Source organism: Balaenoptera acutorostrata, chromosome 14 (assembly GCF_949987535.1).
Source record: "Balaenoptera acutorostrata chromosome 14, mBalAcu1.1, whole genome shotgun sequence".
Taxonomy (NCBI): Eukaryota; Metazoa; Chordata; class Mammalia; order Artiodactyla; family Balaenopteridae; genus Balaenoptera; species Balaenoptera acutorostrata.
In genome coordinates this window covers 37,037,661-37,055,511 of record NC_080077.1, presented here as the reverse complement: position 1 = coordinate 37,055,511, position 17,851 = coordinate 37,037,661, and the positions used below count along the sequence as shown (strand labels likewise).

The window sequence follows — 17,851 nt, the reverse complement described above, 5'->3', positions numbered from 1 at the left end:
TCTATGTCCATAGTGAAAATAATTGGCACAAGTGTGTGCCGATGTCTGTAGGTGCAGTGACGTAGTTCTGCAGCCCTAGCTCTGATTGCTTTTCCCTTTCCCCTCTCTCAAATGAGTCCACTCCTTTAGTAGTTGAGAATATACCCAGGAGACTATTGTGTACTCCTTGCCTGTTCTACCTTCAAATGGCTCATAGGTTTAAGGATAGGAGTAAAACTTTGAAATTTTGTCATTGCAGATGATAGACCTGGGAGCAAGGTGTTGAGAAACCCACTGTCCTACCTCTGGGAGGAGACTATGAGGAGGAAAAGAGAAAGTTAGGAGAGAGATAATGGATCTCTGTAGGTCTTTGTGGAAATCTCTGCTTCCCATTTTATCCACAACTCTTTGTAGACCCCTTTTCCTGAGTCGCATAGTTTGGTAGAATTTCTGTTTTCTGGCAATATAGTTTTGCTTAAGCTGCTAGCTTAATTTATGAGTTGTTTTTGTTTGTTTGTTTGTTTGGTTTTTTTAAGGATTACATAGGTGACATAGTATTACAATTTTTCTTTCTTTTCTTTCGGCAAAACCAAAGCCCAGTTCTCGTTTTCATATTTTTATAAGGCTTTCCACTTAAATCTCTACAGATGAAACTCATAAATTTGTTTCTATATCATAAAAGTTCAGTTACTGTGTCCTTTTACCTGTAAGATATTACCCTAACCTTAAACTGGTTACTATTTAGGTAATAAAACATTAAAATACTGATTTGCTAGTCTAGATCACATATGTGGTATTTTTACACTTGATAGCTAATAAGAAATCGGGTGAGTCATGTTATCTGCCCCCTCAACACTTCACCCCCTCCTTTTTTATCACCGCTTCTTCCACCAAAAAGCTTCCAAGGAAACTCCAACTGAGGTATAACTAAACGTGAAAATGCTTCAATTTAATTGAAAAAAACAACTAGATGATTAACAGTGATTACCCAGTGACCAGTTCAGAGAAGCTAATTTATAGTGATTTTATTTGAAACTTGAAAAGCTTTTAAAGGGCACAAAGTTAACTAACAGATGTAGTCTAACAGATTATTCATCTCCTTTCAGCAGTGTACTCTAAATTGGGTCTTCTCAAAACTCACTCTAACCAAATGGATAAGGTTCTGTTTAAGGAACACAGGAAAGCTTTTCTGTTCCCCTTGACAACTAGTTCTTCTAGGTGAGTATCTGCCTTAATTGGCAGAATTGTAGTAATTCCTCGTAATTTGGGTGAAGTGATTTTTGTATTTCAAGTCATTACTAAATATAGTACCTTTCCTAAATATGGACTGTTCCATTTATAGGCTAAGAACTATGAGGTCTTACTTAACCTTACCTCCTCAAACAAATGCTTTTTGTAGTTAGTATGAGGGAACCTAGGTTTTGGTTTCTGCTGTACTTTTAGTCTTCCATTTCTCTTATTCATGGCTCCATTAGGTAGTAGTCAGTTATAATATTTTTCATTGAGCAAAGTATTTTTAAGTACGTGTTACCAAACTATGTTTTAAATGGCTATGGAAGGAACACATTAATTTATAGACCTTGACCCTCTGGAGGCACTACCCATCTTAATTTTAGAGATTACATTTCAAAAGGATATAATGGAAAGAGCCCTAGTTATTTCGCCATATCCAAGTTTGTGCATAGGCTAAGAATATTTTTCTGTATATTTCTGATTTCAGTTTGGCTGACAGATCGTTCTGCAGTATAGCTATTAGGACTTACCCAAGTACTAAGAACATTTTTAATTTGGATAATTAAAAAAGTGAAGTTCATTGAGAAGAACAATTATTAAGATATTTAACTTTGTGAATTTTTATTCTTAAACAATTTAAAAATATTATACCTTTTAGTTTAAAGGATTTCATTAATTTTTAATCTTTATAAGGATGTTCCTTCATATGTGAACTGGTCACACCTACCAAATTACTTAGTCTAGTCAAATTGTGTTAGGACATTTGTTCTTTCTTTGTTCACAGCACTAAGTAAACATAAAATTCATTGTATTACCTATTTTTGTGTATGTCTGATAACAGTTATTCAGAAATTTGTATCTACAGTTTAAAATCAGATAATTACCTCACTGATAATAGGAGTAACTATTTGTTGTCCTCATATTTTAATTTTTGTAAGAATTAATCTCATATATTAATTATGCCCTCTTTAAGTTATTTGAAACTCTGACTTCAGTGAGAATTAAGCCCAATTGTCAGACTTATTTATTGCCAGCTCTTTGTGTAGCAGCCTTGTATGTTCATTGTAAGAAAGGAGCAAGATGCTTTTGTATAGACTTCTCAAAATAAGATGAAAATGTCTAAATACACATTATTTTGACCAAAAAAAGGATAATTTTCCCAAAGTAGTGCTGTTTAAAGTAATAATGCCAGGACATATATTAATTCCCTGCTTTGTGACCAGTGTGATGAGCACAGCTTAGGGGTTTGTTTTTTCAGTTCTGAAACCTACTAAATATGGCCAGAACCAATGTCATTCTAGGGTACTCTGCCTACAGCTGGTTTGTAAGAATTTGGATCAGATTAAATAGGGGAAGAAATAAGAGTCTGGGACTTTCTGGTTAACAGATCACAATTGTGTGATTTTTTTCAGGTGGCCTTCTGATAGCATCTGCTCATTTTGGTGCATATGTATATGGGACAGACATAGACTACAACACCGTTCATGGCTTGGGTGAGTAGTGGTTCTAGACAGTGTTACAGTCTTTGCTCTTGTACCAAATGTGCCTTTAAAATACTTAAATAGTTATATATGGCATTATACGTCTATTTTTAATGTTAAAGAGTTGTGATGTAGTTTTAGTTATTCTTACAACAATAAGACTTCATTGGGTATCTGCTTTTTATGAAGTGATCCAGTATGAGCAAATTGACCCCCTGGGGAAACACAAAGATGAGTAGGAAAAAAATCCCTCCTCTCAGAGCTATTTTTGGTCTTAGATTTTTAAAAACTAGGCAATCAATAAGGTTGTAAAACTTTCGGGTTGGGAAGGAAGTTGGAGAGGGACTAGTCATTTTTAATTAGCATATTCATGTTAGTAAAACATAGAGTTTCTACCTAAAAATTATCACCGTTCTTTTATTCAGCAGTCATATATGTATACTCTAATTTCTAGTCCTTGAGTACCATACATGTTTTTAATTTCATAACTGACCAAAACATCTTTGAGACAGTTAAGGTGACAGTAATAGTAAAGATTCTGCATTAGACTGAGAGTAATTTGAGATAAGCATCTGCTTGCTTTTGAGGCAATTTTGGAAAATACTTTAAAATCTAGAAGCTTTGCTAATGAAGTATGATTGGATGAAATTGAATCAAACTGAAAATACTTCTTCATAGCTGAATAGTATTAAAAATGTAAAGTTTCTTTGATTTTGAAATTGTATTTATGCTGGTATTTCATTGTTGTAACTAGAATCAGCCTATAAAACATGCTTTTCCTTTTACTCACCCAGTGTAAATTATTATATAGGTGAGAATTTATTAGACTTTATTTTCTTTTGCTTAAGTAATTTGATATATTGTATTTGATGAACTTTTTTCCTACCTTGCTATAAGGAATTTAGTACTATAAGGAGAATGAGTAACATTTTATAAAGTTCGCCTAAATGGGCTAACCAGAAAAAGATAGTCTTTGTCTGCAGTATGTTAGAGTAGACAAAGTGCTAAGAAGAATTATTCCTGTTTGCTTTTGGTAGAAGCAGTATGTTTGCTTTAAGGATATTGTCCTATATAATTCATTTGAATTTTTATTTATTAGAGTTATGTTTAAAAGTTATGTGATAACCTTTCAGTCTACTTGGGTAGAATTCTGAGGTAGAGTTTCCTCAGAGCTTATCCAAGATGCTGTTAGATATGCCTTCTGTTTCCTATGCTTCTAATCTCTTACTATACTCTCAAATACTTCCAAGTTTCTTCTATTTTAAAAATACAAAACTTTTTCTATCAATCCTATAGGGACCCTCCTAGCTACTACTTTGTTTTCCTCTTCCTTTTACCAAAGTGTTTCTTTTTCTTTTTTTTAAGAGATTGAGTTTTTTAAATTTTGCTCTCTTGTTGCGGAGCACGGGCTCTAGGCGCCAGGGCTTCAGTAGTTGCGGCTCACGGGATCTAGAGGGCAGGCTTAGTAGTTGTGGCACATGGGCTTAGTTTCTCCACAGCATGTGAGATCTTCCTGGACCAGGGCTCAAACCGTGTCCCTTGCATTGGCAGGCGGATTCTTAACCACTGTGCCACCAGGGAAGTCCCCCAAAGTACTTCTTAAAAAGACTAGTTTATTTGCTATTCCTCTTCTTCATCTCTAACTGCCTTCTGCCTGTTATTTTTCAGCTTGCATGCCTACTGAAAAATCTTACTAAGGCCACAGATCTACAGTATTTGGCAGTGTTGACGTTCATAATGCATCCCTTGGTTTCCTAGACAGTGGCTTCATTGGGTGGTACTTTGATTTCTTTGTTTCCACCTCAGTCTCCTGAAGGCCCTGCAGTTTTCTTCAGTGTCTGTTTATATGTTGCTTTTCTCCAGGCATCTCTCGTTGACCCCTTTTATCATATTGTGCAGAGTCATGTCATTCTTCTTCTTTTGATTTTTAAGTTTTGTTTTTATTGTGAAGTAGTTCATAATACAGAAGAGTTTATTAAAATAACAAGAGTAATTATCGAACGAACACTTATGTAATTACCACCTAGGTTAATCAGAAATATCATTCATTCTTATAGATTTAACTTAAGTTTATATACTGATATCTCTCAAGTATATATATTCTGGCCTCTAACTACCTGCTGAATATCTCTTTCTGAAGCTTCTGTAGGTACCTCAAGGTATATATCAAGATTGATGTATCTCAAATGAATCTCATCTTTCTTCCTAGGTTTTCTTTTCCTCTTGGTTTCTCAGATCTTAACTGATGGTATCATCATCCACTCATGTCTCCTAAACTAAAACTTTTGAACTTCTTCCTTGAGCCCCCCACTTTAACTTTTCATCTCTTGTGTTCTCGTTTTACCTCCTCTGTCCATGGTCACAGCTCCTGCATTTCCCAAGTTAGCTCTCTTCATTTCTGTTCCATTTATCTAATTCCTCAGTATTTCTACACTGCTAGAGGAAAGGGACCATGTTCTGTTTAACTCTGTATCTTTATTAGTATGCTTTGAATGCATTAATTATTGAATGAGTGTTTTAAGGCAGTTTTATGTGAAAGGATAGTTAGACATCAGTACAGTTTACTTTTCAAAATATTTTTTACAATAAGTTAAAATAAAAGTAATTGTTCTTCGTATAAATAAAATTGAGATTTTAAATGAAAGCAAGTTTTATTTGATTAAATATAGGTTTAGATAAGTTAAACGTTACTTTTAGCTAAATGACGAGATAAGAATGTTGTTTGTTAGTTCTGTCTTCCTTTTTCTTTCCCTTCAGGAAAGGCTAGTAGGAAAAACCAGAAATGGAGAGGACCAGATGAAAACATTAGGGCAAATCTTCGTCAGTATGGTTTAGAGAAGTATTACCTTGATGTCCTGGTTTCAGATGCATCTAAACCTTCTTGGAGGAAGGGCACATATTTTGATGCAGTCATCACTGATCGTAAGTTTATTTTTATACAAAAGTAGGAGTAGGATTAGGTTCCTAAAGTCATTTACATTTAAAGTACAAAATTTATCAGTACAACAAAAAAAGCCAACTTGTATTAGTGTTCCCCTCACCCCTGACTTCTTCACATAGTTAGAAGGAAAAAATTATGAATGTAGGGCAGGACACCAATTTAGCTCAGTGGTTTTGATTTTTTAAACTATATGTATTAACTTGTCATCCCTTTTTCTCTTTGGCTTATTTTTTAAGACATAAATTTGTTTTTATATTAGTTTTATATTTGACCGTAATTGGTTATTAGTATAGCAACTGGAGCCAAAATGTCATTTGCAATTATGGTATCAGATTTGAAGAAGAAAGTTTCAGATATCTCCCATTTCTCTATGTGTAAGCTTTTATGTTTTTTTTTTTGTTGTGCCCGTTGTAACTGGCATCTCCTTTATAGAGTTACAAGAAATTTGGGTGTGACCCACTGTGCTTGTTAACCCACTGAGCTTCAAGAATGTGCATGAGAACTTGTTTTCTCATGCCATGTGAGTTCTTGGGCTTTTCAGGCATCCTATCTAAGAATAAATCTGCCTTTTCTATAGTATTTGGCAGTAAATCTGTATATAGTGGCATATAGTATCTCAACCCTTCCATCTCAGACCTTTTCAGTTCTTTGGTAACTTAGATATTTTCAAATCTAACAAAAGAAAAATTAGCAAGTATGAATATCAGTATGAATATACTTTTGAAAATTGAGTGACTTTTTATTAATAATCTACTTTATTATTTGCTCTCACTCTCTATGTGTATTTATAAAAATACGTAATTTTTTTCCTGATCAATTGAGAGTAAATTGTATACATCATGGCCCTTCACCCTACCCATACTTCAGTGTATATTTCCTAAGAATAGGGATAGTCTCTTAGATAGCCAAAGTACAGTTACCACTTTCAGTGAATCGCTAATTCTTTAATCTGTAGTTTCTCATCCAGTTTTGTCAATTGACCCAGTAATATCCTTTATAGCATGTTTTTTCCCTGAAGTGCAGTATCCAGCCTAGTGTCAGGTATTGCCTTTAGTAGTCATATCTTTTAACCCCCTTTAATTTGTAACATTTTCACGACCTTTCTCTGTCTTTTATGACATTGACATTTTGAAGAATACAGTCACCTGCTTGCCTGCCCTCCCAGTGTTTTAAATAGAATGTCCCTCTTGTTATGCATTCTCAGCTGGAATATTGCATAGGTGATGTGTCCTTCTCAGGGTGTCACATCTGGAGGCACATGATGTCCATCTGCTTCGCAGTGGTGATTAGGTGACTTTTGACTATCCGTGTTACCTCTGTTTTCTGTCTAGCTCCATATGGTATTAGAGAGTCTACAAGAAGAACAGGTTCACAGAAGGAAATACCAAAGGGGTTAGAAAAATGGTAAGTAAAAGTTAAATATGTTATGTTACTACTTTGGGAAGAAGCATATTGCTTTTTTTTTAATTAGCTTAGTTTAATAGTCTTAAAGTTTTTCACTGGTTTTTAAGTTTTTCACTGATTTTGAAATTTCGTTTTCTTTGTCTAGTCCAGAAAGCCACGTTCCTGTTTCCTTGAGTTATCATCTGAGTGATATGTTTTTTGACCTGTTAAACTTTGCAGCTGAGACCCTCGTATTAGGTGGAAGACTAGTCTATTGGTTACCAGTGTACACACCAGAGTATGTAATATTAAATAATTTTACTTTTAATTATTTAAAATATTAAATAATTTTACTTTTTCTTATGGTATTTGTATATCTAGCATACTTTTTTTCCCTGTCTCTAATCATATTCAGAGTAAATATCTTTGTGTTTAATGTGTATGATGGCCTTCATTTACCAACACGCTGCATAAAACAGGCCCCTTCTTCTTATTGATTGAATTGCTTTGAACTTTTTATCTTACATCAGGGGTTGGCAAACTACAGCCTGTGAGCCTGATATGGTTTTCAGCCTGTTTTTGTAAGGCACTTGAGCTAAGACTGGTTTTTACCTATTTAAAGGGTTGTTAGAAAAGAAAAAAACAACAAAGAAGAATATGTGTCAGAAACACATGTGGTCCACAAAGGCTAAAATATTTACTATCTGGCCTGTAAGAGCAAAAGTTTGCCCCTGTTGTATATCATACTTAGCTCGGGGCCTGTGTGTTCAATAGCTCTTTTGCCAGGCCATAAACTTAGATAAATTTTAACAACTTAGCTGAGTGATTCATCTATCAACTGCTAGTTAGCTTGAATATATATTGGCTCTTATGATCACCGTAAGTGCAGTAAAATCTTTTTTAAAAGCTAAGACCAAACAAACTAAGAGCTATGCATATATTTAAAACCCTGATTATGTTCAACATTATTGGTTTGGGTTTTATTATTCAGTAATTATTAATTATAAACAGAGCTGTGTACACCAACAATGAAAGACAAGATGTGTTGACAAAACAGGATCTTTAGATTTGAAAGGCAGTGTCAAGCTGAAAATTTGGCTATTTGTTCAATATGCTATAGATATCTTTTTTTAGAAATTATTTTAATTTCTATATTTACTATACATAATTGTACAAAAAGCATTTTAGACCAGTGATATCTTGTTTGTCTTTTCATAATGGTGGATGGTCCCTCAGCAGTTGGAAGCTATGCTTTTTTGTTGTTTCTTTTATAAATGTTTCATTGGGAGCTACCATGACCTAACTTTATTTTATTATTATTTTTTTTTTAAATAAATTTATTTATTTATTTTTTGGCTGCATTGGGTCTTCGTTGCTGCGCGCGGGCTTTTCTCTAGTTGCAGCGAGCAGGGGCTACTCTTCGTTGCGGAGTGCGGGCTTGTCATTGGGGTGGCTTCTTTTGTTGCAGAGCGCGGGCTCTAGGCACACAGGCTTCAGTAGTTGTGGCTCATGGGCTCTAGAGCACAGGCTCAGTAGTTGTGGCGCAGAGGCTTAGTTACTCCACGGCATGTGGGATCTTCCCGGACCAGGGCTCGAACCCATGTCCCCTGCATCGACAGGCGGATTCTTAACCACTGCACCATCAGGGAAGCCATGACCTAACTTTAGTTTTGCATCTTGTTTATCAGCTAATAAGACTGTACACATTCATACCCATACCCCTTAACACAGGGCTTATGTTCTGTTAAGAAATAAATTATTTCTTAATTCTGGAAATAAGAGAAATTAATTCCAAGGAGTGAAATGACTTGTCTAAAGTTAAAAGCTAGCTAGTTTATTGTTTTCGTTATTCCTAGTGCTGTTCACATAATTCAACATCTTGCCAAGATCTCAGGTGTCTGGTATGTGAAGTGATAGATGGTGTTTTATTAATATTTTCAGAGAAGAGCATATTTGTTTATTTTTATTCTAAAGTGGTTTCTGCCTTAGACAAGCTGAACTCCAGCAGCAAACTAACTTGTCTTTTTGTTTTAATTCAAGTTTTCAGAGCTGGAATTTTTAAAAATTTATTTGAAATATATTTCGAATTTACAGACAAGTTTCAAATGCAAAAAACTCCCATCTCTCCCCCATCCAAATTTTCCAACTATTAACATACACCTCCTCTACCCCCCTTTCCTCACCCATTACATTAATCACATGCCCATTATCATTAATCTTTTTTGGAACTATTTGAGAAGTTGCAGATATGATGCCCCATCACCCCTGCATATTTCATTGCATTTCTCAGAAGCAAGAGCATTGTTGTCAAATCACCATCAACCCCTGAAGTCTGGAAATCAGCATTGATAGGGCTGCTGTCCAGATCATGGACCCCAGTCAGATATTACTGATTGCATTCTATCTAGGAAAATGTACTGCATTGACCCATCATGTCGTTCTCCTCCAGTCTAGAATATTTCCTCAATCTTTCCTTATCTTTTGTGTCCTTAACAGTTTTATAGAGTACAGGGCTTATATTGTGAAGGTTGACCCCTAACCCAGTCCATCTGATGTTTCTTCCTTGACCAGACTCAGGCAATGCTCTTGGTAGAAATACCACAAAATTGATACTGTGCTCTTAGTGCACTGCATTGTGGGGCACACAGAGCCAGCCTCTACTGGATGTCTTAAACTTGATCATCTGGTCATGTTGTTCTCTGTCAGGTTTCTCTGCTGTGAGTTATCATGTTCTTCTCAATTACTGTTTCCCAGGGGGAGGTATCACAAGATTACACCAATATCTTGTTCTTCATCAGGTGACTACTCACATTGACAACTCTATTGTTGACAACCACCATAATGATGACTTTTCTATTCCATCATTCCTTCTGCATTTTAAGTTGGCATTCTACTATAAGGATTAGTTTTCCCTTCCCTCCCATTAATTTATTAATTTATAGTGGTATGGAGTCATAGATTCCTATATTATTCATTGGGTTATAATTTATTACTATCATTATTTTGTTGTTCAAATTGTCCCAGATTTATGATCAGCAGGAGTCCCTCTGAGGTGGCTCCTCTGTCCTTTTGAAATATCCTCCTTAGTTTTTGTGTGTTTCTTATATTCTGGCATTTCTGACTTTCCACTATTTTGTAGTTTATTATTATTATTATTATTATTTTTTTTAACTTTATAGCTACTTTATTTATTTATTTATTTATTTATTTTTGGCTGTGTTGGGTCTTTGGTTCGTGCGAGGGCTTTCTCTAGTTGCGGCAAGTGGGGGCCACTCTTCATCGCGGTGCGGGGACCATAGTTTATTATTTAATTATAATTGAAATTAAATGTGGTTATGAATATCTTGTGTAATTCTTTTATTTATTTCTTTTTTATAAAAAGTCAAACTGGAGGCACTTTCAACTATTTTAGTATTTCTGAAGACCTTAAAAAATGGCCACTGGATATTTCTTCAGTGACTTCTCTTTTAATAATTTTCGACAAGGGGAAATTTCCACGTCCATATAACCAAAGGGATTCTTTAGAAGTAAAAAAGGGAAGCATGTTTTTGTCACTTTTTTTTTTTTTTTTTTTTTACCTTAGATGTTTTATCAAAGGACAAATTTCATCCAGGCTAGGACACACATGGAAAGACTACTATGGCATTTACTTCCCTGACTTATTTGTCAGGTCTTCTGATGTTCATAACTAGACTTCTTTTGTGCCTTCTCCTCCCCTTAACTCAAAGTGATCTTATTAATGAACTTAGTTTGTCTTGAGTTTATATTAGGGAATGAACTATTTTCACTTTTGCAGTACACATAATCCAAAGTATTTACTCTTTTTAAAATAACACAGTATTAGATGAACTTAAAACTAAAGTCATCTGCAAAAGTTTGAAATAATGTTCTTGCTTCTCAATTAAACACAATTAGTTTGGTTATGTTGTATTGCAAATATAGCTTTTTATTAGACTAGGAATAAAGAATTCATTTAAAAATTGTACCTTAGCACAGCTTAATTTGAAAACTTTTGTATTTTTGGTATAGTGAATGTAGGCTTTTAGTCCTACTATTGAATTAATTTACTCAGCCAAATCCTGTTATATGATTGAAGTTTAAAAATAAGATTTGCACATTATAATCAAGTTAAGGTATTATTCATTAAACCCAGAACATTTTTATTTTTTTTAAAACCCAAGACATTTTGAAAGGTATAAGATGATAAAAACAAAATACTACCTAACAGCTTAGTTATTTGTGAAGAATTGTCAGAACTGATGATTGAAAAAGGATTTTCTCACTATTTGGTAATTTAAATTGTGATGAAGAAACTGCTACTCAACAAACTTCTGCTTCCTCTAGTGCAGATTCTCCCCACTCTAGTATATTGTATTTTGGGCCAGCATCAAGACACTCTGTATATATTATGTCCTTCAACCTTTATTTATTCTGTACCCATTGCTTGATATACTGTTTCTTCTTTCCTCAGCCCTAAAATTCTAGTCATCTTTCAAGGCCTGGCTTAATTGTTACCACCTCTGTGACACTTTCTGAAACCTTCTAAGCAGAATTCATCAGTCCTTCATATGTGCTCTCCTAGTAGTTTACTCTTATTACTCATAGAGACTTACCACATAAAATTATTCTTGACTTTTGGTATTTGTGAGTTTATTATTCACAATTTCAACTATTTGCAAATGACCCTGAAGATCTGTGTAACATTGATTTGGGCAGGGCATACATTCAACTCGTGTATTTGATATTATAGGAGTTGCTAAGCTGTTGAGTGAGTGTAGCTTTTTGCCCAGGTTCCACATATCCCTATGTGTTGTTTTCTAATTGTCATTTATACACAGATAATGCTCTTGAAGTGATTAGAAACTGTGTTTCTTTGTGGAGGATGTCCTTTACTAGAAATCCAACTGCTAGTGCTTGTGATAAAAATGATGACAAAGTGAAGAAGTCTAATAAAGTACTCCAAAGTAAGATTTGGGGATAAATTTTAATTGTGATAAAATGAATTTTGTGGTGGCTCAGAGCCACACAAAACAGAACAGAACATGTTGTTTTTCATCTTTCATACAGGAAACAGAGAAAAGTGATTCTTTAAATTGTTTTCAGTAAGTGCTCCAATCAGCACAAAATCTGTTTCTCAAAGGGGAAGTGAAACTCTGATGACACTTGGGAATAGTTAGCTTGAGTCATGAAGAGTCACAGGAAAATAAATGACTGTCAAAATTGATTGATGGAAAAGCTAGGGACCTATACACTTTTTTTTTTTTATTGCTTTTTTTAAAAAGGTTGAAATATAATTTGTATACCATGAAAGTCACCCTTTTAAAGTGTACAACTCCATGGTTTTTAATATAACCTCAAAGTTATGCAACCATCACCACTGTCTAATTCTAGAACATTTTTTAAAATAAATTTATTGTATTTATTTATTTATTTTTGGCTGTGTCGGGTCTTCGTTGCTGCATGTGGGCTTTCTCTAGTCGCAGCAAGTGGGGGCTACTCTTCGTTGTGGTGCGCAGACTTCTTTGTTGCGGAGCATGGGCTCTAGGCGTGCGGGCTTCAGTAGTTGTGGTGCGTGGGCTCAGTAGTTGTGGCTCGTGGGCTCTAGAGCGCAGGCTCAGTAATTGTGGCGCACGGGCTTAATTGCTCCGCAGCATGTGAGATCTTCCCGGACGAGGGCTTGAACCTGTGTCCCCTGCATTGGCAGGTGGATTCGTAACCACTGCGGCATCAGGGAAGCACTCTAGAACATTTTTATCATCCCAAAAAGAAACCCTGTATGCATAAGCAGTCACTACTGCTCTTATCCCTAGCAACCACTTATCTATCTCTGTGGATTTACCTATTCTGGCTGATTTAAATTTTAAATAGATGCTTAGATTATAGGGGAATAGTACTAAAAACAAGGAATTAAGATAAGATACCATACTATCATAATAGTCTAGGCATAGTACAGATTTATAGCTTCTACTTAACAGATTGCAAACAGTCCATTAGTATGAAATATGTTAGTAAATATGTAGTAAATAATTTTTAACTGCTGTTTTTTATTTTTTAGTGTGATATTTTGGGAGTACACTGTTAAATTGTTTGGCTCATTCATATAATAGAGTAGTGGTTAAAAACAAGTTTGTTAATGATATTGATGACCTAAATGATGTCCTTTCATGCTTAAACTCAAAGATCAAGTCAAAAAATAATCTAGAACGTGTAAATGTTTTTCTGCTGTTAAGCCAAATGCCAATGGCTTAGTTTTACCAGTTTAGCATTATTCATGTCATAAATATTAATTAAAATTGTATTGGTTTTGTACTTTGATTTAATTTATAAATTTGTTTTGGGTTTTATAGTTATATAAATTATATAAGCATGAGGAATTTATGTTTGTGTACATTTAAGAAACATTTTAATAAAAATACCTTGTCAATAAAAGGTATATAAATAAAATTTAATAAAAATACCTTTTCCTTTGCCAAGAAATAAGGTTTTTTTTCTTTAAAAATGGGTACATTACTAAATTTGACAATTTCAGACATTTATAAACCCTGATGTTTGCAAGCCTAAGGTCAAAACTATATCTTCTCTTTGTTACCATTACTTAAGTCTGTCAACTGTGGTGTAGAATGTATTCTTTCATATCATAAATGCTTTGTATGAAGACTCCAAATTTGACATCAACTTAATGTTATAGGAGCACAACATTTCTGACTGTATAGTGAACATTAGAGAATTATTAGGTGAGATGAAATCTGAAATGGCCATTATTTGTTGGAAAGCCCTAAGGAGGGAGGCAGAGAATGACTTCAAGAGAATTCCTTCCACTGATAATGAAGTGAAGTGCATTATGAATGTTACTAGGTAAGTGGGTGCTGAAAGTTTTGAGCATGTGGTCAAGGTAATGAGGGAGAGCTTGTTGAAGGTCACAGGGACCTAGAGAAATCAGTGAACGAGTGGTGGGGAAGACAGTGTTGATGCATTAGAACTGGCTGGTCGGATGGTGGTCCTTTACAGGAAGCGCTGATCAGCACCTTTCCCGTTTTGGATCAGAGCTTTAAGATTTCCCGTATAAGAAATGTTTGCAGGCTGTTTATCTAGAAACATAGGAAGGTTTGCAAAGGAAAAATAAAAACTGGCAGTCACAGTGTTCTTAAAGGTGCCCCTACCTAGTGAGCCCTCTCTCCTGCTGTTCTTCTGAATTCTGCTCCATAACTGTTTCCCCCACATTTGTTACCTGTTTCTTCTACCAAGATTAGTGCCAACAACCTATCAGACATGAAGTTCTGAACTACTGCACCCTGACTGTCCTGCTTTTTAGGTGTCGTCCTCTTCATTCACTAAGTACATGTGCTGTACAACATCAGGCACCACTGCTCTTTATCATAACTTTGGTTTTATTTCATGGCAGAGGGTTGATGTCATCTGTAGTGTTTAGTTTAGTGGTAGTTTATCTGAATAATCTTATATAACAAAGTTAATAGAGGTCTCAAGATGTCATAAAAAATTTTGCAGGGACATTTCATTTTAAAGGGGTATATGCTGTAGTGGACTTTACTTAGGGAATTTATAAAAATCCCCAGTTGAATCAGTCCCTCATGAATGTTAGGGGGTTGTTGTGGAACGTATTTCTGTCTGTCTTATGTGCTCTTGTGGGATCCTTTAGGGTAGAATTGTCATCTTGTATTTTTGTGGTTTAAATGCTTGGCATTCTTCAATAAAACATATTTGTGTTCTCTCTCATCCTCATTATACAGGTAAAAAAATTAAACTACTTTCTTTGGATGTGGTAATGTTAAATACTTTGCTTTTTAAAAATGCAGATTGTTTATGGATTATATGGACAATTAACGTATGTGAAATAAAATGGTATAGCATGTAGTGGGAGGACGTCCCATACCACCCTGGATAACCCCCATGGTGATCCTTTGCGGGGCGCACATGTGAGTATTCCTAACAGTCAGCTGTTCTTTCTTCAGATACACTGAAGAGATGGTACCCTGGCACCCTTGCTTGAAACTCATCAGCAACTGTGAGCAGAAGCTTTCCAGTCACACATCAAGGCGCTTGATAACGATGGAAAAGGTGAAGGAATTTGAGGTAAATTATCCTAGTATTTTTCAGATAAATTCTGGAAGAATTAGAAGTAGATTTTTCTAGTTTTCCTCTAATGAAGTTTGGAAATGTTAGTCCTTGATTTTTTAAAAAATTATTGACGAGTTCAGGAAGAGGCAAAAGTTGAACAGGTTTGTGGCCTTTGGTGGAGTTTAGAGGGTAGGAATAGAATATAGAAGTTGAAGACTAGAAATAAAAGTTGACCTTTACTTTTCAGGCTTATTTGACATCCTTGGGCTAACGCAGTTATAAAACAGAGCACTCTTAATTAAACAACCATTGTCTAATTAGCAATGTACTAGTTACCGTTTCTTTCCAAAAGCAGAACCTACTTGATTGCAGACTATACTAAAGAGAAAATGTCACTCTGTATAAAGGAGAAAGTAATTTGCCCCAATCTGTTAGGGTCCGACCCGTGTTCTCTCTCTCTTTTTCTTTCTCTTTCTCCCCCACACATAATTCATTTAAGCTTGAGAAGAAAGAACAAAACATCTGTTCCTTCATATCCAGATCAGAATTGATATGAATAATACCTCATAATGGAGCTTAATTAAATCTACAGAATGCTCCTTGGGCTGTACTTATCTTGATTGACAACCAAAGCTCTTCCATATTCACTAGAAATTTGAGTAAGCCCCATCTTTGTTTTGGATTTGTAGGGCAAGGGGAAAAGAACAGGATGTTACTGCCTGAGGATTTTGTCTTACTCATCCTTACTCTGCATTTGATTTTTTTCATCTACTTCACAGCTTATGGGTTCTTTCACAATAATAAAAACTAATGTTTGTACAGTCCCTTTTGCATATATTATTTTACATATTTCTTGTTTTTGTCCTTTTAATTTCCATTTCCTGTCTGTCTCTAATTTAGACCCTTATTACCGTATACCTGGTTTATTCTGATAATCTCCTAAATTACCTTTCTCCTTCCATTTTTCACACCTCTAGTTCTTACATGTTAAATAAATCTTGCTAAAACACTGCATTCATTAAGTCACTTCTTGATGCAAAAATTTTAGTGACTCATTTTTATAACAGAGTAAGGTTCAGAATCTTCAATGTGACAAAATTTCCTCAATAATTGGGCTCCAGTATCAGGGCATTTCTGAAGGCTAAGCTATGTGTATATATACATATACGTATGTGTGTGTGTGTGGGTGTGTATAAAGTTGATTGGTGTCCACTCTTACGTATATGTGTATGTATGTATTTGTGTACACACATACATACATATGTAAAGGTATATGTGATGTAATTAAAATGAGTGTCTGATAGTCATTTTAAACAAATACTAGACGTTTATATGCAAATAGCAGATATTCTTGGAGTGGCATCTTGTACTCAGTATACTTATGTCATAATTATTCAGCATGTTCTTAAAACTTTTAGATTTACATTTAAAGAAGAAATATATTAAACAGTTATTTTACTTTATAGTACACCTTGCTTTTCTTCAAATTATATTCCTGGACTTTGCTGCTCACATTTTATACCAGACAGGTCACTTAATGTTTTTTGGAAGTCAAATCTCGTTCCAAGGATGACAGTTTACCATAAAACGTTTAAAACATAAGCAGTTTTCAGAAATTCCAAAAGAGGAGTTTTCAAATTATTTGACACAGTGACAACGTTCCAAAGCGATCATTTAAAATGGCCACCATTTATTTGGATATGCAATAAGCCCTCCCTATCCGAGGGTTCCACATCCACAGATTCAGCCAAACTGTGCATCCTAAATGTGGTACACGATCCACAGTTGGTTGAAACTGAGCATGCGGAACCCGTGGATGCCGAGACCTGACTCTTCAGACTTGAGCATCTGCCAATTTTGGTATCCACAGTGGGTCCTGGAACCAATCTCCTGTGGATGCCAAGGGAGGACTGTACCATAGAAGCCCTCTTAACTAACCTCATTTCTAACTCAGTTGATTAACCAGTACTGGCTATTCCTGCTCTAAAACACAATGCATGATGCCTAGAATAGGTCAGATACTTTGAGCTAGTGAGTTACTTGGTCTCTACTATATCTGTATACTTCTGTACTTACAGATGAATTGTCTATTGTGAGTCACTTGTGTTTTTCCTGTGAGCTGTTTATGCCAGTTACATTTGCTATGGCATTTATATAATCTAATTAAATACTAGTTAGACCAGTGAAATATGAATGGAAGAATAAAGTTGTCATTTCTGTAGAAACAAATATGAATGCTTTAGAAAGATAGGACAAAGTGAATTGCTAAAAAATTTAGAGTCTTGTATTGGAAATGGTTGAGATAACTATAGCAGGTTGGAAAAAAGTTACTGCAATCCAGGTTTCTGTACTGAGGTTGCTTTGTAAGAGTCTAAGTTCTTGCTTCATTTTACAGAAGCCAAAACTGGGCATCTTTGCAGGTCTTAATTCTGTATCAAAAGATTGATAACGCGGCATGTGGAATCTTAGTTCCCCGACCAGGGATTGAACCCACGCCCCCTGCAGTGGAAGCGTAGTCTTAACCACTGGACCACCAGGGAAGTCCCTGAATATACAATTTTTTAAGTTGAAATAAGATGTTTAATTTTTTTTTTTTAATAAATTTATTTATTTATTTTTGGCTGTGTTGGGTCTTCGTTTCTGTGCGAGGGCTTTCTCCAGTTGCAGCGAGCGGGGGTCAGTCTTCATCGCGGCGCGCGGGCCTCTCACTGTCGCGGCCTCTCTTGTTGCGGAGCACAGGCTCCAGACGCGCAGGCTC

The 17,851-nt window shown here is 35.2% G+C and overlaps 1 protein-coding gene across 4 annotated transcripts in view; it reads left to right on the top strand.

Annotated features, from left to right (window-relative positions):
• TRMT11 (tRNA methyltransferase 11 homolog) overlaps nt 1-17,851 on the top strand; it is a 63,926-nt gene that overhangs the window by 26,472 nt on the left and 19,603 nt on the right. For all 4 annotated transcript variants that reach the window (XM_007190805.2, XM_057527990.1, XM_057527989.1 and 1 more), the window contains exons 8-12: nt 2,625-2,705; nt 5,451-5,615; nt 6,966-7,038; nt 7,184-7,315; nt 14,988-15,108. In XM_007190805.2, coding sequence (XP_007190867.1) covers nt 2,625-2,705; nt 5,451-5,615; nt 6,966-7,038; nt 7,184-7,315; nt 14,988-15,108 — 572 coding nt within the window. The remainder of the gene's footprint in view (nt 1-2,624; nt 2,706-5,450; nt 5,616-6,965; nt 7,039-7,183; nt 7,316-14,987; nt 15,109-17,851) is intronic.